The following is a 21,720-nucleotide window of genomic DNA, read 5'->3' as shown; positions in this document are numbered from 1 at the left end:
GGGAGCGGGGGGCTCGGGTCGCCCCAATTCCAGGCTGAGGGTGACGGTAGGCACCTCACCGGGAGGTTTGGGGCGCCCGGGGGGGATGTAGAGCAACCCCTTGGGCCGGCTGAAGCGGACGGAGCCCGTAGGGCCGGGAGGCAAAAGAGCCAAGAGATCGTCGCGGGTGGGCAAAGCCGGGGGTCCGCGGCGACGGGGCAAGGCCGTGGGGCGGCGGCAGACGGGGCAGAGCAAATTGGGGGCGGCGGGGGCCACCACGGTGACCCTGGCCAAGCATTCGAGGCAGAAGGTGTGACCGCACCCCAACATCTTGGGCACCTTGAAGAGACGATCGTAGGGGGAGAAGCAGATGACGCAATCCAGGGGGGGGACCCCCTCGGTGGCCCCCGTCATGGCGGCGGCGGCGTCGTCCCTGGCGGGCGGAAAGAACGAGACGGTGTTTACCCGGCAACGATAAGGGCAACCCCGCAACGTGGGGAGACCGAATCTATGGGGCGCCCGAGCCAAATCACCCCCAAACCCCTGTGCCCCCCGTCACCCTGGGGTGCCAAGACCCCCCCCACTTAAGACATACCAAACCTCCCCCAAAGACACCAAACCCCCCCAAATATTTTTTTGGGGGGGGAGTGGTCCAACCTTCAAGGTGGAAATACCAGCACTGCCCCCCTGCCCCAATTTGGGGGGTGTGGGGGGCTCAGCTCAGCCCCCCCATCTCTCCTCACCTGCACCCCGAGGGTGCCGGCAGCAGGAGCTCGCCCGAGGTGCCGCTCGGTTCCGGACGTAGGCGACGGGCACCGAGACGGAGGAGGACGTCCGCGACGGTCGCCCTGCGCGGGGTGGGGGGACACACAGACACGCTGTCCCCCGTCACCCCGCTTCGGCTTTGGGGAGCGCCCCCAAAAACCCCACAGCGGCCTTGGTGGGGAGTTCCCGCTCCCCCTCGCCGTAGGGAGGTGCCGGATCCATCCCGGCTCTATTTATCCCGATCCTTTCTTCCGCCTTTTGCCCCTCCCCCATACCCGGCACCGCTTCCCCCACCCCAAAGAAGGAAAAATGGGTGGGGGGACGACACGGGGGGGGCACCCCAACCTTTCCAGGGCAGCAAAACGAGGCAGGTCTGGCCTGGGGACGTGAGGGGACAAGCAGGACACGGAGTCATACCCCAGCCCGGGGCTCAGCTACCCACATTGGGGACCCCCCCTCAGCCCCACAGCACAGGGAAAAATCAAGGGGGGGGACATAAAACAAGTAAATTTTATTGTGGGGGGTGACAATGGTGGTTTTTTAACGGTTGGACTTGGCCACACGCTCCAGCTCGTCCTTCTTCTTGATGGCGTAGGAGTTGGAAGAGCCCTGGGGAGGGGGCGAGATGGGTGTAAGTCAGTTTGGGGAGGGGTCCTTTGTGTCCCCAACTCGTGAGGGAAGGGGACAGGGGTGACAATTCTGTCCCCCTCCTCACCTTGGCGGCGTTAATGAGTTCGTCGGCCAAGCACTCGGCGATGGTTTTGATGTTCCGGAAAGCGGCTTCACGGGCTCCGGTGCACAACAGCCAAATGGCCTGGGGAGGTGGGGGGACAGAAAAAGGGACGTTGGGGTCAGAAAAAGGGACGCTGGGGACAGAAAAAGGGACGCTGGACAGGCAGCCCCCTCGGGGTTTACCTGGTTGACGCGGCGCAGCGGAGACACGTCCACGGCCTGTCTACGGACAGTTCCGGCGCGACCGATACGGGTCGAGTCCTCCCGGGGTCCGGAGTTAATGATGGCGTTAACCAGGACTTGCAGGGGGTTCTGCCAGAAGACAAGCAGGGAAAGACATCAGCACCCCCCAAAAATAAACTCCCCAGCACCCAAAACCAACCCAAACCCCCGTCTTACCTCCCCGGTGAGCAGATGGATGATCTCAAAGGCGTGCTTAACGATGCGCACGGTCATTAACTTCTTGCCATTGTTGCGGCCGTGCATCATCATGGAATTGGTGAGACGCTCGACGATGGGGCACTGGGCTTTACGAAAACGCTTGGCCGCGTAGCGCCCGGCGCTGTGGGGCAGGTATTTGGCGTATTTTTCCTTCACGGCGATGTAATCCTGGTGGGATATGACGTCAGACTCCTCCCGTCGACAGGAGAGATACAGGAACCCCCGTTACGCCCCCTTTATGCTCCCACCCACCTAAAAAAATTATACCTGGAGAGAGATGTCGTTGATTTGCACGTCATCGGTGCTCCATTTGCCAAAGAGTTTGATGTCGGGGGTCTCGGTGACGGCAGGGGCTGTCTCCCAGTCGGTCATGCTGCAAAGGGGACAGGAGAAGGATGAGGGAGATGCTTGTGTCCCCCCCAAACCCCATAATTAAGGGGTTGTGGTGTCTAAATCAAACTTCTTTAATTAAAGGAAAAAGCGAGTGCCTGCAGATGCTCCAGCAACCCAGTGAGGTTAAAGGCTCTTCCCAGTATGAACTTCACAAGCAGGGGGGTCCCCCCAAAGCACAACAGGCACACACCCAGACACCCTAAACCCTGCCAAGCACCCATGGGTGTCTGTGCGGAGGAGGAGGGTCCCTCAACCTCCCAGATGTGACAAGATGGCCCAGGGGTTGTGCCCAACTCCTTGAGCAGGGACATGATAAGAGGGGTGTGTGTCCCCACTGCCACCACCCCGGAGTTGAGTGCTTGTGACCCCCGAGGGTGTCGTGCTTATGGGTGTATGGAAGGAACAGGGTGCGCGCTGGGACAATCGCACGGTCCCAGTGTTACTGGGGAGCACGAAGATGAGCTACGTGGGGCAGAAGGAAACCCTGATCCCCTGGACACCCCACAGCCCAGGAACACTCCAAACTCCCTATGGGCCTCCCCCAAGCTCCTTTAGGACCCCCGCCCAGTTCATCCTTATGGCAACAAGGTCTCCAAGTCCCCCTGTCCTACAGAGCCCCCCCCAAGGTGGCACAGACATCTCTTCCCACCTCAACCCCCGGCCCAGCTCCCACCTCGGGGCCTCCCCCGCAGGCCCGAGCCCCCCAGCTCCCACCTCAGGGCCTCCCCCGCAGGCCCGAGCCCCCCAGCTCCCACCTCGCGGCCTCCCCTCCAGGTCCGAGCCCCCCAGCTCCCACCTCGCGGCCTCCCCTCCAGCTCCCACCTCAGGGTCTCCCCACCCGCAAGCCCCGGCCCCGAGAGGCCTCACGCCCCCCACGGGCCCCCCAGCCCCTCCCGAGCCCCAGGCCTCCCTCCAGGCCCGAGGAAGCCCCGGACCCGCCGCACTCACATGGCGGCGGCTGCGGCAAAGAAAAAGGGCCCAGACGGGGTCTCCCGGCCTCTTATCCAGGGGCCAGCCGGCACTTCCGGCCACGCATGCGCAAAACCCCTGCGCGTCCCCGCGCTTCCGCCCGTTGCGCCCTCACCACGCCCACTGGCCGGGCGCTTTGCGCATGCGCTTATGGAAGGGCCCGCCTCACCCATTGCGCAAGCGCAGAGAGCGCTGGTGAAGCCGGAGCGGCCATGTCTGTTGAGGGCCCCTGCCCAAACGTCGCCGATGGGAAAGGGCGGTTCCCTATAGGGGGACAGAGACACGCGTGGGGGGAAGGACAGTGTCGTCAGGGAGTCCTAAGTGGGACAAGGGAGAGGGGGAACGAGGGGTCGAGAAGACCCCCGGCCACTAGACTTTACAGAACCGCAAACCCCACCCACCACCGGAGAGCGGCCAATGGGACGGCGAGAAGCTCGTGGCGTCACGGGTCGCTGGGCGGAACAGGGGGAAGGGCCTTCGTTCCCGGGGGGACTGGGGAAAGAACGACGCTGCCGCGGGGGCTGCCGGGACGGTGGCGGTTCCGCGGCGGGTGGGGCCGCGCCGCAGCGGGAGGAAGCGAGCCGGGGAGGGGGGGCAGGGCAGTGTCTGGGTCCCACTCGAGTCTTTCCACAGGTCCGCGCCGAGATGTTCTTCACGTGTGGCCCCAACGAGGCCATGGTGGTGTCGGGTGAGTCGGGGCCCCCCACTCCGGACGCCTGGGGGTCCCGCCACGGACGCCTGGGTGCCACCCACGGACTCCTGGGTCCCCACTTACTCCTCTGTCCCCCCCAGGTTTCTGCCGCAGCCCCCCCGTGATGGTGGCCGGGGGGCGGGTGTTGGTGGTGCCGTGTCTGCAGCAGATCCAGCGGTGAGGGGACACACCGTGGGGGGACACACGACGTGGTGACACGGGGAGGGGGGGAAAGGGGCACAGGAGGGGTGACGTGGGGGCGTGGGGTGGGGACACGAGAGGGAATATGGGGGACACGAGGACATATGGGGGACCGTGGGGTGACCCGTCTTCCCCCAGGATCTCCCTAAACACCCTGACCCTCAACGTGCGGAGTGAGAAGGTGTACACCCGTCACGGCGTCCCCATCTCCGTCACCGGCATCGCCCAGGTACCCCCCACCCACCCGTGTCCCCCCACCCGTGTCCATGCAGCTGCCATCAACCCCTCCCCAGAAGCGACCGGTGCAGCCCCTTTTAAGGGGTGCCGTGGTGGGCCCCACCAACTGGGTGGGGCGGGGTCTTAAAACGGGCTTGTCATGTTACAGTGTGTGTATTGGGGGGGGGTGCCTTTAAAAGGGCTCATCGTAGTGGTCCCCACCAGTGCCCTTAAAAGGGGCTTGTTACAAGGGAGTCTCTCAGTGCTGCTTTGGGGGCGGGGGTCTTGCTTAAAAGGGGTTTGTCGTAGTGGACCCCACCAACTGTGTAAGGGGCCACTTTAATCACCATAGACCCCACCCTAAGGGGCGATATCTCGTTAAAGAGACACCACTGGGGTGGTGCATTCTGGGAGAAGCAACATCATCTTAAAAGGGGTCTGTCACGGTGGACCCCACCCCCAGCTCAGATGCCTTCTGGGAGGGAGGGGGCAGCATTCTCTTAAAAGGGCATTGTCATGGGTTGAAACCTTCTGTAAGGGGCAACAACCTCTTGAAAGCCTCTTGACATGGTGGCCCCGCCCCAAATAGCGGGATGGGGTGTGACGTCCTTTTAAAAGGGCTCTGCCATAGCAACTTTACATTCTCGCTCCTCTTAAGGGGGTCATGCTGTGGTGGTGGGGCCCACCAGAGCACAAGGGGGTGGGCTGGGGAAGCGTGGCGAAGCGTGTGGGAGACGTGTGCGGGGCCGAGCGTTCCGTGGCGGGGTCACACGCGCACAGGTGAAGATCCAGGGGCAGAACAAGGAGATGCTGGCGGCCGCTTGCCAGATGTTCCTGGGCAAGTCGGAGAGCGAGATCGCCCAGATCGCCCTTGAGACCCTCGAGGGCCACCAGCGCGCCATCATGGCCCACATGACCGTGGAGGTGAGGGGGCGGGGCCAGCCACGCCCCTTGGGGCAGCCACACCCTTTTTATAAGCCCTACACCTTTTCTGATGCTGCCCTTCACTGTAAGCCACACCCCTGTGCAAGCCACACCCACCCATAGGCCACTCCCACTATAAGCCACACCCCTGTGTAAAGGTCCTGCCTCTGAGGCTCCACCCCTCATGGCTGCCCCACCCCTTTGCTGAAGCCCCTCCCCCATGGAAGCCCCACCTCCCCCAGGCTCCGCCCCAGCCATGCCAGAAGCATTGCCTTTTGGTCTCTGAAACCACGCCCCTTACACAGGCCACACCCACTCCCCTGAGGCCACACCCCCTACAGCCACTCCTGGCGGCAGCTCTCCCCCTTGCCCCAAGCTCTACCGTGTCAGCCCCACCCTTTCGGGAGGCCACGCCCCCATGGCCCCACCCACCCAAGCCCCACCCCTCCACCTGATGCCCCGCCCCCAGGAGATCTACAAAGACCGGCAGAAGTTCTCGGAGCAGGTTTTCAACGTGGCCTCGTCCGACCTCGTCAACATGGGGATCAGCGTGGTCAGCTACACCCTGAAGGACATCCACGACGACCAGGTGACACCGGGGCGGGGGGACGCACGGAGGGGGACGCCGAGGGGACAGGGGGGTCAGCTGAGGGGTGTGACCGCGTCCCCGTGTCCCCAGGACTACCTGCACTCGCTGGGGAAGGGCCGCACGGCGCAGGTCCAGCGCGACGCCCGCGTCGGGGAGGCTGAGGCCAAGCGCGACGCCGGCATCCGCGTGAGCTTGTCACCTCTGTCACCCCCGCGTCCTCCTGCGACCCCCCGCCCGTGTCCCATCCGTGCCCACCTCCCCCCCCGTTTTCTCACTGAGGTGTCTACATCCTCCCCCAACGGGCCCGTGTGTCCCCCCGCACGTGCCCCCCGTGTCACCGGGTTGTCTCCCAGATCCCCGTCTGTCTCCATGTCCCTCTGCGATGTCTCCCATGTCACCCCAACCCCCGGCGTCCCCCCGTCTCCTTGTGTCTCCTCCCAGTGTCCCTCCGTCCCCAGCGTCCCCCAATGTCCCCACACCTCTCCAGTGTCCCCATGTTGTCCCCCCGCAGCCCCCGGTGTCCCCCACCTCCGTGCATGACGTCCCCCCTCTACAACTGCCCCCGCGTCCCTCAGCGTCCCCCCGCCTTGTCCCCACGCCGTCCCCCGATGTCCCCACGTCCCCGTGTCCCCGCAGGAGGCGCGGGCGCGGCAGGAGCAGGTCTCGGCGCAGCTGCTGAGCGAGACGGCGATGGCGCAGGCCCAGCGCGACTTCCAAGTGCAGCAGGCGCTGTGCGACGCCGCCGTCAACGCCCGCAAAGCCCAGGCCGACCTGGCCTACCAGCTCCAGGTACACCAGACCCCTGGGTCCATCCTCGGACCCCTGGGTGCTCCCCCCAGGTACCTGGAACCCCCCTGGGATATCTGGGACGCCCCTCCCACGCATCTGGTGCCCTCCCAGAGATGGTTCTAGATACTTGGGTCCCCTCCTCGGGATATCTGGGTTCCCCCTTGACACCCCCCAGGATGCCTGGGTGCCCCCCAGATGCCTGGGTCCCCTTGTCTGGGTGCCTTGAAACTCCCCCCAGAATATCTGGGACCCTCCCCAGGATGCCTCGGTCCTTCCCTCGGGTGCTTGGGTCCCCCCAGGACACTTGCATCCCCCAGATTCAGGGGTTCCCCCTAACACCTGGGTCCCCTGGGGTGCTTAGGGTCCCCCCAAGACACGCACGCGGGTGCTCTGGGTACCTGGGTCTCCCCAGCGCCTTGGCCTTGCCCCAAAACACCTGGGTCCCCCGGGGTACCTGGGTTCTCCCATCCACCGGGGTGTCCCCCCCACATCCGCCTGGGTGCCGGCACGGGGCTGAGGGGTGCCACGGGCGCAGGTGGCGAGGACGAAGCAGCAGATCGAGGAGCAGCGGGCGCAGGTGCTGGTGGTGGAGCGGGCGCAGCAGGCGCAGCTGCAGGAGCACGAGATCGGCCGCCGCGAGCGCGAGCTGGAGGCCACCGTCCGCAAACCCGCCGAGGCCGAGCGCTACCGCCTCGAGCGCCTGGCCGAGGCCCAGCGGTGAGCTCCCCCAGCCGCGAGCTGGTGGGCCCCACCATCTTGCTTGAAGCCATGCCCCTTTTAAACAGAGGGGCGCCCCACTCTAGTCTATCAAGCCACACCCCCAGCTGGTGGGTCCCACCAGTTGGAGGAAGTCATGCCCCTTTAAGGAAAGTCGCGCCACTTTAAAGGGGAGTTTTGGCCCCATCGGGTGAGCCTTACTGCACTGAAGTTGTACCCCTTTAAGGGAAGCGTTGCCCTTTTAAAGGGGGAGCCCTGCACCATCTACCAGGCGACACCCGTAGCTGGTGAGCCCCACAAGCTGGGGTGAAGCTCTGCCCCCTTTAAGGGAAGCCGTGCCCCCAGGGAGGTGGTGCCCTTTTGTAGGGGAACCCCGCCCTTTCCAATAAGCCACACCCCCAGGCAGTGGACTGCGTCGTGCTGACGTCATGGCCCATTTAAAGGAGCACTGCCCCTTTTAAGAGGGAGTCCCGCTTCATCGTAGGCCACGCCCCCGTGGAGCGGGCTCCTGTGGCCACGCCCCCTTTTAAGGAAGCCAGGGGTGTCCTTTGCAGAAAGGCCACACCCCCGTTCATACAGACCACGCCCCTATACCGACGCTGCCCTGAGTTTCGTCGGCTGCAGCCTCATTGGCAGGCCGCACCCCTCCAAGCCACGCCCCCTTTTTGCGGGCCACACCTCCAGAGGCTCCACCCGCTCCAAGCCACGCCCCTTCCACAGGTCACAGATGATGATGCAGGCGGAGGCCGAGGCCGAGGCCATGAGGGTGAGTTTGGGGGGACCCCTGGCTCTGCGGGGGGGGGGTGATGGGGCACCCAGATGTTCGGGGGACCCCAGACTCGGGGTGGGGGGTGATGGGGGACCCCAGACTCGGGGGGGGGTGATGGGGCACCCAGATGTTCGGGGGACCCCAGACTCAGGGTGGGGGGTGATGGGGGACCCCAGACTCGGGAGGGGTGATGGGGCACCCAGATGTTCGGGGGACCCCAGACTCGGGGTGGGGGGTGATGGGGGACCCCAGACTCGGGAGGGGTGATGGGGGACCCAGATGTTCGGGGGACCCCAGACTCGGGGTGGGGGGTGATGGGGGACCCCAGACTCGGGAGGGGGGTGATGGGGGACCCAGATGTTCGGGGGACCCCAGACTCGGGGGGGTGATGGGGGTCCCAGATGTTTGGGGGACCCCAGACTCGGGGTGGGGGGTGATGGGGAACCCCAGACTCGGGGGGGGGGGTGATGGGGGACCCAGATGTTCGGGGGACCCCAGACTCGGGGTGGGGGGTGATGGGGGACCCCAGACTCGGGGGGGGGTGATGGGGGACCCAGATGTTCGGGGGACCCCAGACTCGGGGTGGGGGGTGATGGGGGACCCCAGACTCGGGAGGGGGGTGATGGGGGACCCAGATGTTCGGGGGACCCCAGACTCGGGGGGGTGATGGGGGTCCCAGATGTTTGGGGGACCCCAGACTCGGGGTGGGGGGTGATGGGGGACCCCAGACTCGGGGGGGGTGATGGGGGACCCAGATGTTCGGGGGACCCTAGACTCGGGGGGGTGATGGGGGTCCCAGATGTTTGGGGGACCCCAGACTCGGGGTGGGAGGTGATGGGGGACCCCAGACTCGGGGGGGGGGGTGATGGGGGACCCAGATGTTTGGGGGACCCCTGGCTCCGGGTGTGGGGGGTGATGGGGGACTCAGATGTTTGGGGGACCCCAGACTCGGGGGGGGGGTGATGGGGGACCCCAGACTCCGGGTGTGTGGGGTGATGGGGGTCCCAGATGTTCAGGGAACCCCAACATCTAGATGGCAGGGACCCCACACCCCCCCCCCCAGGGGACCCCAAGATCACGTGGAGGGGGGACGCCCCCCGCATCCCGCGCAGGTGACGGGGGCGGCGCGGGCGGCGGCGGTGGCCGCCCGGGCGCGGGCGGAGGCGGCGCAGACGGCGGCGAAGGCGGAGGCGTTCGGGCAGTACCAGGAGGCGGCCGTCGTCGACATGGTGCTGCAGCGGCTCCCCCAGGTATTTTGGGGTTCCCTCACCCCCTCCCAATGGTTTTGGGGTCTCATCTATGGGGCAGGGGTGGTTTAAGGAGTCCCAAGGGGGGATTGGGGGGTCCCAGCGGGGATTTGGGGTCCTTATGGAGTATCTGGGCATCTCGAGGGGGTGTTTTGAGGGTCCCCATGGGGTATTTTGGGGCGACATGAGATACTTTGGGGCTCTTTCTACAGTTTTGGGGTTCCTCCCATGGGGTGGGAGTGGTTTGGGGGGGGTCCCAGTGGGGTATTCAGGGATCTCCAGAGAGTATTTATGGGTTCCGGGGGTATTTTGGGGTCCTAATGGGGTATTTTGGGGTCCCAGTGGGGTATTTTGGGGTCCCCTGATGGATTTGGCATCCCTTTTATGGCATTGGTGCAGTTTGGGGGAGTCCCAAGGGGGGATTTGGGGGTCCCGGGGGGATTTGGGGTCCCTATGGAGTATCTGGGCATCTCGAGGGGGTGTTTTGGGGGTCCCCATGGGGTATTTTGGGGTGACATGAGATACTTTGGGGCTCTTTCTACAGTTTTGGGGTTCCTCCTATAGAATGGGAATGAGTTGGGGGGGCGCAAGGAATATTTTGGGGTCCCAGTGGGGTATTTTGGGGTCTTCAGGGGGTATTTAGGGATCCCCAGGGGGTGTTTAGGGGTTCTGGGGGGATTTGGGTCCCCAGTGGGGTATTTTGGGGTCCCGGGGGCAGATTGGGGTCCTCCTGGGGCATTTGGGGGGCTCACAGGGGGGCTTGGGGGTATTTTGGGGTGCCTCTATGGAACAGGGGCAGTCTGGGAGTAGTTTAGGGGGACAAAGGGATATTTTTGGGGTGAAAAACGGTAATTTTGGTGGTAAGCAGGCGGGGTGGAGGGGTGTGGAATTTAGGGGTGCCCCGGGCAGATTTTTGGGGTGAAAAACCGCTGGTTTTGGGGGGCAGGTGGCGGAAGCGGTGGCACAGCCGCTGCTGGGGACGAAGCGGGTGACGTTGGTGGCCGGCGGTTCCGGTGACATCGGGGTGTCGCGGCTCCCGGGGGAGATCTTGGACGTCGTCACCCGCCTGCCCACCGCCGTCGAGGCCCTCACGGGCGTCAGCGTCACCCAGGTCCACCCTCGGGGACACAACGGGGACACACCAGTGTCCCCAGGATGGGGGTGGGGGGGGAGGGACACGGGGACACCCGGGTTCACCCCTTGGTCCCGTTTGTCCCCACAGGCCACCCAGAAGAAGTCCGAGTGCCAGGCCTGAGCCAGTGCCACCGTGTCCCCAAAGTGCCACCCTGCCTGCGAGGTGCCACCAACTCCTGGAGGCCACATCCCCACGGTGCCACCACCCCCCTGGACCCTCCATGTCCCCAAAGTGCCACCACCCCGTGATGCTTCAGTGTCCCCATGATGCCACTACCCCCCTGAACTCCGTGTCCTCAAAGTGCCACCACCCCGTGATGCTTCAGTGTCCCCCTGGTGCCACCATGCCCTGAGTCGCCGTCACCCCATGGTGCTACAGTGTCCCCACAGTGGGGGACACGTGTCCCTTTGTCCCCAAATCATTAAAGCTGCTGCATCCACACGGGGCAGAGCTGGGTCCCTCGGGGGGTGGAGGGGTTGCGGACCCCAAAAGGGACATGGGTGGTCCCAAAAGGGACACAGGGGACCCAGATGGGGACCCAGGTGACAGGTAGAGGACTTGGGGGGCGGGAGATGACACCAGAGCTGACACAGGGACTACAGCAGACCCCAAAGGGGACATTGGGGGGGACAGGGGACCCCCAATCCCCCCCAGAGGAGACCCAAGGACACGAGGACCCTAAAGGGAACCCCCATGGGGACAACTAGAGGTGTGTGGGGGGGTCACAGGTGGGACCCCCCCCCCCAACCCATGGGGACAAGGGAACCCCAAGGACATTGGGGACACAGGTAGGACCCCCCTGATGGGGACAAGGGGACCCCAAGGATGTTGAGGACACAGGTAGGACCCCCCCCATGGGGACAAAGGGACCCCAAGGACATTGGGGACTCACATCGAGGGGTCACCCAAAAGTGGAGCTGGAGGACCCCAGGAGGGACATGGGGACCCCCAAGTGGCATGGGGACAGGAAGGGGACAAGGGACACAGCCGGTGGCTTTAGATCCCGGGTTTATTCCTCGCCCGGGGGCGGCTTTTCAATATGAAAAAAAAAAAAAAAGAAAGAAAAACAACAAAAAAAGAAAAAGAAGCTTAAAAAGAGGAAAAATTAACCAAAACAGGATGGATTTGGGGAGAAGGGGACATGGAGGGGACACGGAGGGGGACAGGAGAGCCCCCGGCCGGGGACATGGGGGACAGGGCCACCCCGGAGTGCCCTGCAGCTGGAGTGGTGGTTTTGGGTGAAAACAGGGGCGAATTGGTGTCCGGGGACTGCAATAATTTAGTGGTGATGTCACCCCCGGCAGGAGGGGGGACAGGCCGGGGACAAGGGGTGTGTCATGGAGGGGATGGTGACAACGGAGCGGGGATGGGGACTCTGGGGACGAAGATGGCGGTGAAGGATGGGGAGGCTCCAAGGACTCTCTGGTGACGATGATGAAGGAGGGGGGCTCTGAGGACGAGGACTCTCCGGTGACGATGGTGAAGGATGAGGGCTCTTCGGTGACCATGATGAAGGACTGGGACTCTCTGGTGACCGCGATGAAGGACAAGGACTCTGGTGCCAACGACGCCAGTGAAGATCGAGGGCTCTCCAAGGACAATGACAAAGGCTTTGGGCTCTCTGAAGACGATGATGACGAAGGCCAAGGGTTCTCCAGTGACAATGGTGAAGGCAGAGGGCTCCGAGGACAACCATGGACGAAGGCCAAGAGCTTTCTGGTGATGACGATGAAGGCCAAGAGCTTTTCGGTGACAATGACAAAGGCTGAGGGCTTTCTGGTGACAATGGTGAAGGATGACAGCTCTCCGAGGATGATGACGAAGGCCAAGAGCTCTCCAAGGACCACAGTGAAGGCCAAGGGCTCTCTGAAGATGTTGATGAAGGCCGAGGGCTCTCCAACGATGATGATGATGGCCAAGTGCTTTCCGGTGACAACAGTGAAGACCAAGGGCTCTCCGAGAACACTGACAAAGGCCGAGGACGATGATGAAGATCAAGGGCTCCCCGAGGACACCGATGAAGGGTGAGGTTGATGATGAAGACAAGGATTCTCCAAGGACAATGATGCTGAGGGCTCTCCGAAGAAGATGACAGCGAAGGACGAGGGCTCTCCAAGGACAACGCTGAAGGACGAGGGCTCTGAGGATGATGACAATGGCAGTGAAGGACGAGGGCTCTCCTAGGACAACGACGAGGGCCATCCCTCAGGCCTCCTCTTCGGCCTCTTCACCGAAGTCCTCCTCCTCCTCGGCGGTGGCGTCCTGGTACTGCTGGTACTCCGAGACGAGGTCGTTCATGTTGCTCTCGGCCTCGGTGAACTCCATCTCGTCCATGCCCTCGCCCGTGTACCAGTGGAGGAAGGCCTTGCGCCTGAACATGGCCGTGAACTGCTCCGAGATCCGCTTGAAGAGCTCCTGGATGGCCGTGCTGTTGCCGATGAAGGTGACGGCCATCTTGAGGCCACGCGGCGGGATGTCGCACACGGCCGTCTTCACGTTGTTGGGGATCCACTCGACGAAGTAAGAGCTGTTCTTGTTCTGAACGTTGAGCATCTGCTCGTCCACCTCCTTCATGGACATGCGACCTCGGAAGACGGCGGCCACCGTGAGGTAACGGCCGTGACGGGGATCGCAAGCGGCCATCATGTTTTTGGCGTCAAAGACCTGCTGGGTGAGCTCGGGGACGGTGAGGGCGCGGTACTGCTGGCTGCCGCGTGACGTCAAGGGGGCGAAGCCCGGCATGAAGAAGTGAAGACGAGGGAAGGGCACCATGTTGACGGCCAACTTGCGAAGATCGGCGTTGAGTTGACCGGGGAAACGCAGGCAGGTGGTGACGCCGCTCATGGTGGCGGAGACGAGGTGGTTGAGGTCACCGTAGGTGGGGGTGGTCAACTTCAGGGTACGGAAGCAGATGTCATAGAGAGCTTCGTTGTCGATGCAGTAGGTCTCGTCCGTGTTCTCCACCAGCTGATGGACAGACAGGGTGGCGTTGTAGGGTTCCACCACCGTGTCCGACACTTTGGGGGACGGGACGACGCTGAAGGTGTTCATGATACGGTCGGGATATTCTTCACGGATCTTGGAGATCAGGAGGGTCCCCATGCCGGAGCCGGTGCCACCGCCCAGCGAGTGGGTCAGCTGGAAGCCCTGCAGGCAGTCGCAGCTCTCCGCCTCCTTCCTCACCACGTCAAGGACCGAGTCCACCAGTTCGGCCCCCTCCGTGTAGTGGCCCTTGGCCCAGTTGTTGCCTGCACCGCTCTGGCCTGGGGTGGGGACATGGTGGGGACGGATGTCACGGAGGAGCTCTCTGAGAGAAACTGAGGTCTCTGGGGACTTCGGTTGTTCACTTTGGGGGTCTTCAGGCCAACCTTGGGGATCTCCCACCCCACCTTTGGGGACCTTCACCCTCTTGGGGACCTTCAAACCAACCTGCATCACCTTGACACCACCCTTGTGGACCTCCATCCACCCCCTGGGGACCCTGAGCTCCTCGGGGACCTCCGTTACCCTCCATGGTGACTTCCAGCCCACCCTTGGGGACTCTTATATTCCATGGGGACCTCAATCACCCTCCTTGTGGACCCCCAGCCCACACGTGGGGACTTTATGCTCCTTGGGGACATCCATCACCGTCTTCGAAGAGACCTGGCAGGCCCTTGAGAACACTAAGGGTCTTGAGGACCTCCATCCCACCCTCGGGCACCCTGAGCTCTTTGGGGAACTCCATCCCACCCTCAGGAACCTTGAGCACCTCTATCACCCTTCTTGGGTATCTCTACCTGACCCTTGGGGGCCCAGAGAACCCTGGGGACCTCCATCATCCTCTTCTGCACCTCCATGCCACCCTTGAGCACCCCAGGGACATCTGTCCAACCCCGGGGAACGGCAGCCCACACTTGAGAGCCTTGGGGACCACCATCTCTCGTCTTGGGGACCTCGAGCACCTTGGGGACATCCATCCCACCCTTGGGTAGCTTAAGTTCCTCGCGGACCTTCACTGTAGGCACCCTGAGCTCCTCCAGAGACACCCGTCTCCTAGGGGACCCTTATCCCCCTGATTTGGGGATGCCAACTCCTTTGGGGACCCCAATAACCCTCCCAGAACCAAAGCAGGGGCAGCTCTGGGGACACAGGGAGAGACCCTGGCCACCAAGAAAGGGACAATAGGGACCTGCCACCCCACCGTGACCAGCACTTGAGGGCCACCAAGGAGGGATGTGTCACTCCACGGGGAAGGGCAGCCATCGGGACCCGATGGGTGGGGACCCACCACCCCACCCCACCCCATGGTGATGGCCACTGAAGGGCCACCAAACGAAAAAAAAAAAATGCCACCCTGCCATGACGGGCACCCCCAAGTCACCCAAGAGGACATGGGGAGGGATGCAAGGGGACCCCATGGGACACCGGGTGACATAGGGACTCACCGAAAACGAAGTTGTCTGGTCGGAATATCTGCCCGAAGGGTCCTGAGCGCACCGAGTCCATGGTGCCCGGCTCCAGGTCCACCAAAATGGCCCTTGGCACATACTTACCCCCTGGGGACATCACCGTGTCACCAGGGGGGGTGATAGTGACATCATCGCATCACCTCCCCACCCCTAAAACCCCCAGAAACCACCCCAAAATCCCCAGAAACCACCCCAAAAATCCAAGGAGGTGGAGGGAGGGTGTGGAGAGAGGAATGGGTGAGCTGAGCATGTCAGGTCTCAGGCGCAGCGGGATGGGGACGTGGAAGGGGGTGACGGGGACAGAGGGGTGACACCAGGGTGGCATGACAGGGGACGGGGTGATGCCGTACCGGTGGCCTCGTTGTAGTAGACGCTGATGCGGTCGAGCTGGAGGTCGCTGTCGCCGTGGTAAGTGCCGGTGGGGTCGATGCCATGTTCGTCGCTGATCACCTCCCAGAACTGGGGGCAGGGGGCGGGGTCAGAAAGGCTCCGCCCCCACCCCAAACACCTGAGTCCCTTCCCTGAGTAAGGGTGGGGGGAGAGGTCTGCCCCCCCACCTCGGGGCTTCATGGGTGGGCAAGGCCAGTCTTGGGATGGGAGGGGCCTCTGCAGGGGGCAGAGCTTGGTTGGGGTCCCTCCTAAGGGGCGGAGCCTGTAGGAGGGGGTGAAGCCTCATTGGAAGAACCAACCCTGGGAGGCCGAGCCTTGAAACGACGTGGAACTTTATTGGAGGAGGCAACCCGGAGGGTGGGGACTGCAAGGAGGGGGTAGGGCCTGGAAAACAGGGGGCGGGGCTTCACAGGAGTCCAACCGCGGGGGCAGAGCCAACCCAGGAGCACCAACCAGGGGGTGGGACCTGCCTACAGGGGAGGAGCCAACCTCAGGGGGCTGGGTCTGTTCAGAGGGGTGGGGTCCGCCCCAAAGGGGAGGAGCCTAAGCACCCGCAGGGGCGGGGCCAAACTTGGGCGTGCCCCCCCCCCGAAAGGGCGGGAACCGGAAACAGCGTTTGAATTGCAGAGGCACTTCCAAAAACGTTTAATTTCAAAAACAGCCAACATCCAGCCTCCCTCCCCAAAATACCCTCCCCCCCCAAAAAAAAGAAAAAAAAAAAAAGTAATTTCCAAAAATTTTCCAAAAATTTCAATTTTTCTCTGCCCAAAAATCTGCCCATGGGGGTGGGGCAGCTGGGAACAAAGGGTGGGGGAGGGGCGGGCACCCTGGGGACACCCCCCCCCAAGTTCATGGGTGGGGAGGGGGGGATAGGGCCACGCCCTGCGGGTGAAAACAGGCCCAAAACCGCCGCAATTTGGGGCTGAAGGCAAAGAAATGGGTTAAAAACATCAATTTGGGTTAAAAAACATCATTCTGCAGACTGGAAACCTGCATTTACAGGCAGTTAAAAACTGCCGTTTCTGGGGTTCTGCAAAGTACAATTTTTCTTCCGAATAAATCCCGTTTCAGAGCAGAAAAAAGGCATTTTGTGGCTAAAAAATTTAATTCCGGGTTGCAGAGTCCATTTGGGGGGAAAAAGAACTAATTCTGCGGCTGAAAAATCTGTTTGGGTGCTGAAATGTGTTTTTTAGGAACAAAAAGCCTCTACGGTGGCACTGCAGAAAAATAGTAATTCTGCAGTAGGATGATCCTGTTTTGCGGCTAAAAAACACTATTATGGGGCTAAAACATTCCGGGGCAGAAAAATGCTTTTTTTTTTGGTGTCAAAAAGGCCCTTTTTAGACATTTTGGAGAACAAAGATCCTGTTCCAGGGCTGAAAAATTCCATTTTAGGGGCTGAAAACTCCATTTGGAGAAACAAAGATCCTATTCTGAGGCCAAAAACGTCCATTTTGAAACCAAAATCGCCGTTTGGGTGGGGAAAGCCTGATTTTGATACTAAAAAATGTCTTTTCGGCACTGAAAAAAACCTTTATGGGGCGGGAAAATCCTATTATGCAACAAAAAACCCCCTAATCCGGCAAAATAAAAGCCTGTTCTGGGGTCAAACCATCCATTTTGGGGCCGAAATTGCCATTATGCAGCAAAAAAATCCCATTTTGGGGCCAAAAAAATAAGCAAAGCTCCCGAATTTGCGGCAGAAAAATGGCATTTCGGAGCACAAAGATCCTATTCTTGAGCCGAGGACCTCCATTTTGGGGCTGGAAACCTGCATTTTGGGGGCCAAAAAGCCCTGTTTTAGCTGTGAAAAAGTCTACTTGCAACTAAAAAAATCCTATTTGGGGCTGAAAAGCTTCTTTTGGGTGCTCAAAACCCCATTTTTGGGGCTGAAAAAGACATCTGGAGGCTAAAAATGACTACTCAGGGAACAAAGATCTTACTCCGAGGCTGAAAACCTCCATTTTGGGGCTGGAAAACCCTTTTAGGGGGAAAAAGCCACACTTTAATGCTGAAAAAGATTCAATTTTGGGGTAAAAATTTCCTATTTTAGGGCTAAAAGCCGCTCTCTTGTTGGAGGGGGAGGGGAATCCCCCATTTTAGGGATGAAAGCTCCATTTCAGGGAACAAAGCTCTTATTTGGAGGATGAAAACCTCCATCTTGGGGCCGGATGAGGTTAAAACCCGCTATTTCGGGGCTTTAAAACCTCCCTTTTTTTAACCCCAAACTCTGTTTTATGTCTGGAAAAGAAAACCCCTGTTTTGGGGCACAATAATCCGATTTTCGGGGTGAAAATCTTCCAGTTTGGGGCGAAGAGCGTGTCTTGAGAGGCGGCACGCCCCTATTTTGGGGCTGAAAAAGCCCATTTTGGGCTCAGAAACTCTTTTTGGGGGGGCGGAAAACCCCCATTTTGGGGTCGAAACACGCTGTGGCCGACACGCCCCAATTTGAAGGCAGAGATCTTTATTTTGCGGTATAAACCCCCCATTTTGAGAGTGGAAAGCGCCCATTTTGTAGCCAAAACACAATATTGGCGCGTGCAAAACCCTTTTTGGGGTAAAAACCGCCATTCTGGGGCTGAACACACCGCAGGGGGCGAGACGCTGCAATTTTGAGATAAAACCCCACATTTTTAGGCTTAAAAATACCGCTTGGAGGAGAGGAAAGATGAAAGCCCGTATTTTGGGGCGAAACGCCCCACTTTAGGACTAACCTGTTCATTTTTTGACTGAAAATTCCCTAATCGAGGCAAAAAATAGCGATTTGGGGCCAAACTTCGCAAAACGGGATTTTAGGTGACGCAAACCCCCAACAATTTCTGGTGAAAAGTGCTATTTCGGGGCTGAAAAGCCGCATTTTGGGGTCGCTGCCCTAAGGCGCGGCGGGAAACCGCCATTTTGGGGCCGCGTGAGAAGAAGGGGGGGGAGGGGCGGGGCGCCCCCATTTTGAGGCCGGAAACCTCCATTTTGGGGCCGATGCGCTTCATTTTGAGGCCGAACCCCCTTTATTTCGGAGCCTCGCCTTTCATTTCAGGCCCTCAGCGAGAGGGAAAGGCTTGATTTTAGGCTGAAATCGCCTCGATTCGGGTCCGCCTTTGTCTAGGCGCGGGGGGGGAGGGGCTTCTTAAAAGGGGCAACGCCGCTGTGGGAGAGAAGAAATGGGGGGTCCACCCCCCGGCCCGACACTGCCCGCCCGCTCTTCACCTTGGCTCCGATCTGGTTGCCGCATTGGCCCGCCTGGATATGGACGATTTCCCTCATGGTGGCTGCACAAGTCGGGCTGGGCGCGGTGACGGTGCCGGAGCGGTGGGCCCCACCCGGTCTCGACGGATAGTCGGTGGCGCGGCCGCTTTAAGGCGGGAGCGCTGTTGCGAGCGCGGCGGCGGCGACAATGGCGGCTCCCGCGGCCCCGCGGCGCCTCATATAGACAAAGCGGCGACGGCCGGCCCCGCGCTCCTATTGGACGGCACCGCCCGCTCGCCGCGCTTCTATTGGATGGCGCGAGTGGAAGACTCCGCCCCATCTCTGTGTTTGAAACACCCCCCTTCACTGGGGCCGCTCTGCCACCTCTCCATGGCTGATGGCGGGCACTCTGCGCGCCGCGCTCTATGATAGCACCGCCCACAGCCGCGCCTCCGCGCTCGGAGGACCGTCCTCTCCCCTCTCTATGCTCCCGGCTGGACGGACGCGCGCGGCTGCCAATGGGAGCGGCAGTTGGGCAGTGACGCGCTGCGGTGACGGCCAATAGGCCCGGAAGGGCGGGACAAGGGGCGGTGGCGCGGGAGGGGTGAGCGTGGGGCTCCCGTGCAACGGTCTGGGGGCTCTGTGGGGCAATTAGGGGGCCCCTGGCTCAGCTGGGGGGTCTCTGGGGCGCTGGGGCGAGGGTCGAGAGGCAGTTGGAAGGTTTGTGGGGCAGTTTAAGGGGTTCCCGAGACAGTCTGGGGGCTCCCTCGGGCAGTTTGTGGTTCTCTGGGGCAATTCGGGGCCCTGCGGGGCGGTTTGGGGCCCTGTGGGGCAGTTTGGGGTGTCCCCGGGGTAGTTTGGGACTCTCTGGGGCAATTTGGGAGTCCCTGGGGCAGGATACGGGGCTGGGGAGGGCAATTTGGGGGGGCATTTAGAAACCAGGGGGGCAGTAGGAGCCCTGGGGCAGTTGGGGGGGAGGCATTTGGAGAATGGGGGAGGTAGTTGGGGGGGTCCTTTGGACCCAGGGGGGAAGTTGGGGCGTCAGTGGTGACCGAGGGGCACTTGCGTGGGGCAGTTGTAGCTGAAGGAGAGCAGTTTGTGGGGCACTTTGGGGGCCGGGGTGGGGAGGGCAGTTGGACGGGGCAGTTGCTTCCGTGGGGCAGTTGTTCCCCCCCCTACTCAGACCATGCAGCGAAGGCGTCACCAAGGCCTCAGCACTATGAGGGGTGCAGGTACGTGTCGTGTCGTCCTCCCCAGATGCTGGGGGGTCACCTCCCAGACACCCTGCAGCCCCCCCAAATGCTTGGATCGTCCGCAGGGCAGGGAGTGGAGCCGGGCCCCCCCCTTGCCAGCAACTCGGAGGATGAGGAGCTGCCCTGGCGTGAGTGTGCGAGGACCGTGGCGGTTGGGGGGGGCATGGGGGATGGCGCTGTTATCGTAGGACCTACAGAAAGGCAACAAGGTGGTGGTTATGGTAGGACCTACAGAAACGCCGTCGGCGTGTTATTGTAGGAAACGCCAAGATGTGGAGGCAGGGAGTGGAAGGGGGTGAGCCCGGATCTGATAAGACTCTCTGGGGTTACTGTAGGTCCTACAATAACAATCTGTCACCCATTCCCCCAGGCCCTGCCATCGGAGACAGTGCTTCGCCCCGACTTGTGCCGGAGAGGTAGGTGGGACCCCAGTGTGTGGGTCACTTGGGAGGTTCAGGACGTCTGGGTCCCTTGGGGGTGAGCCTGGATGCCTGGGTCCATCAGGCAGACCCCAAATCCCAACATTCCCACTGACCGCCGCAGCGATCCGGAGGAGCCAGATGTTTGTCTAGAGGTTCGGGGCCCCCGAAAACGCCGCCACACCCCTGTGCCAGGCCACCACCACGTACCCTGCCCAAATCCAGATGTCAGAGGACCCAAAAAGCGCTGTTTCGGCCCCCGAATCACCCCAGATCCAGATGTGGGGAGAGAAACGGCTGTTCCAAATGTTCAGCCCCGAAATAGCTCTCTGAACCCCATAAAGGTTGCAGATCCAAATGTGAAACATCTGGAAGGCAGCAAGCTGACTCTCAACATTGAGAGTGATACAGATGTCAAAGTGCCCCCAAAAACTATTCTTTTTCACCCAAACTACCACCGGGCTGCCCTGAAGATGAGCAGCAACCCTGACGAGGAGGAAAGGGGCCCAAATCCAGATGTTGGGGGTGCTAAATATGGATGTCAGATGCTTGTGGTGGACAGTGACACAGATGTGGAAGAGGTTGAGGATCTTCCAGATGTTACGTGCCCAAAAATACATAGAATGGACCCAAACATTCCAACCCCCCCTGGTGTGGAGATGGGGACCTTGAATCCAGATGTTGGAGGTCCCAAAAATGGCTGTCAGGCACTTGTGGACAGCGATACAGATGTGGAGATGGAGAGCTTAAAGTCGGCTGTTGAAGGGCCCAAAAAAGGACATCAGATGCTTGTGGTGGACAGTGATACAGATGTGGAGGAGGCCATCACCAGTCCAGATGTTGGATGTCCCCAAACCCCTCAAATGACCCAAAATGTACCAAAACCCCAAAATGTTGAGACAGAAACCCACAATACAAGTGTTGAAGGTTCACAGAAGGGACATCAGTTGCTTGTGGTGGACAGCGATACAGATGTGGAGGAGACTGAAACCAATCCAGATGTTGGATACCCTAAACCCCACCAAACAACCCAAAACATACCAAAAAACAAAGTTAGTGAGATGGAGACACATAATGCAGATGTTGAAGGTTCACAGAAGGGTCATCAGATGGTGGACAGTGATACAGATGTGGAGGAGGACACTTCCAATCCAGATGTTGTGTGTCTAGAAAGCCACAGAACAGCCCTCAGAGACCCAGATGTGAAGACAGAGACCACAAGTCGAGGTGTTGAAGGACGACAGACTCTCCTGGTGGAGAGCGATACAGATGGGGAAGAGGACACTTCCAGTCTGGATGGTGGGACTCCAAAAACCCATCGACCAACCCAAAATGTACCAAAAACCTCACAAGTGGAGGCAGCGAGTCCTAATCCACATGCTGAAGGACCCCAAAACGACCACTGGACACTTGTGGTAGACAGCGATACAGATGTGGAGGAAAATGAGGTGAATCCAACTGTTGCAT

General features: G+C 61.0%; 3 protein-coding genes across 6 annotated transcripts; 1 reads left to right on the top strand and 2 right to left on the bottom strand.

The window, feature by feature from the left end:
- Positions 1-1,235: 1,235 nt before the first annotated feature.
- RPS5 (ribosomal protein S5) lies at positions 1,236-2,289 on the bottom strand (the record flags this gene model as incomplete). Its single annotated transcript, XM_082012253.1, has 5 exons — positions 1,236-1,353; positions 1,460-1,558; positions 1,660-1,788; positions 1,876-2,085; positions 2,185-2,289. The coding sequence occupies 5 exons, from the start codon at positions 2,287-2,289 to the stop codon at positions 1,285-1,287; spliced, it is 612 nt and encodes a 203-aa protein (XP_081868379.1). The 3' UTR covers positions 1,236-1,284.
- A 1,522-nt stretch (positions 2,290-3,811) lies between these two features.
- On the top strand, positions 3,812-10,864 carry FLOT1 (flotillin 1). Of its 2 annotated transcripts, XM_082012249.1 has the most exons (12): positions 3,812-3,967; positions 4,072-4,147; positions 4,310-4,400; positions 5,168-5,311; positions 5,781-5,900; positions 5,991-6,086; positions 6,537-6,689; positions 7,225-7,406; positions 8,127-8,172; positions 9,288-9,425; positions 10,369-10,533; positions 10,645-10,864. In XM_082012249.1, the coding sequence occupies exons 1-12, from the start codon at positions 3,925-3,927 to the stop codon at positions 10,675-10,677; spliced, it is 1,287 nt and encodes a 428-aa protein (XP_081868375.1). In that variant the 5' UTR covers positions 3,812-3,924; the 3' UTR covers positions 10,678-10,864. The 2 variants fall into 2 exon arrangements, with proteins under 2 accessions (XP_081868375.1, XP_081868374.1); XM_082012248.1 differs by having other exon boundaries at positions 10,369-10,864.
- A 1,898-nt stretch (positions 10,865-12,762) lies between these two features.
- On the bottom strand, positions 12,763-18,659 carry LOC309414869 (tubulin beta-5 chain; the record flags this gene model as incomplete). 3 transcript variants are annotated; one of them, XM_082012247.1, is made up of 5 exons in its annotated part: positions 12,763-13,122; positions 13,729-13,820; positions 14,985-15,095; positions 15,359-15,467; positions 18,603-18,659. In XM_082012247.1, the coding sequence occupies 5 exons, from the start codon at positions 18,657-18,659 to the stop codon at positions 12,763-12,765; spliced, it is 729 nt and encodes a 242-aa protein (XP_081868373.1). The 3 variants fall into 3 exon arrangements, with proteins under 3 accessions (XP_081868373.1, XP_081868371.1, XP_081868372.1); XM_082012245.1 differs by having other exon boundaries at positions 12,763-13,820; XM_082012246.1 differs by lacking the exon at positions 15,359-15,467 and having other exon boundaries at positions 12,763-13,820; positions 14,985-15,087.
- Positions 18,660-21,720: the final 3,061 nt, after the last annotated feature.

The sequence above is a fragment of the Phaethon aethereus genome (genome assembly GCF_964289735.1).
Source record: "Phaethon aethereus genome assembly, chromosome: 33".
In the NCBI taxonomy this organism is placed as follows: Eukaryota; Metazoa; Chordata; class Aves; order Phaethontiformes; family Phaethontidae; genus Phaethon; species Phaethon aethereus.
Note: the sequence above shows the minus strand (reverse complement) of the source record. Positions and strands in the feature narration are given on the sequence as shown.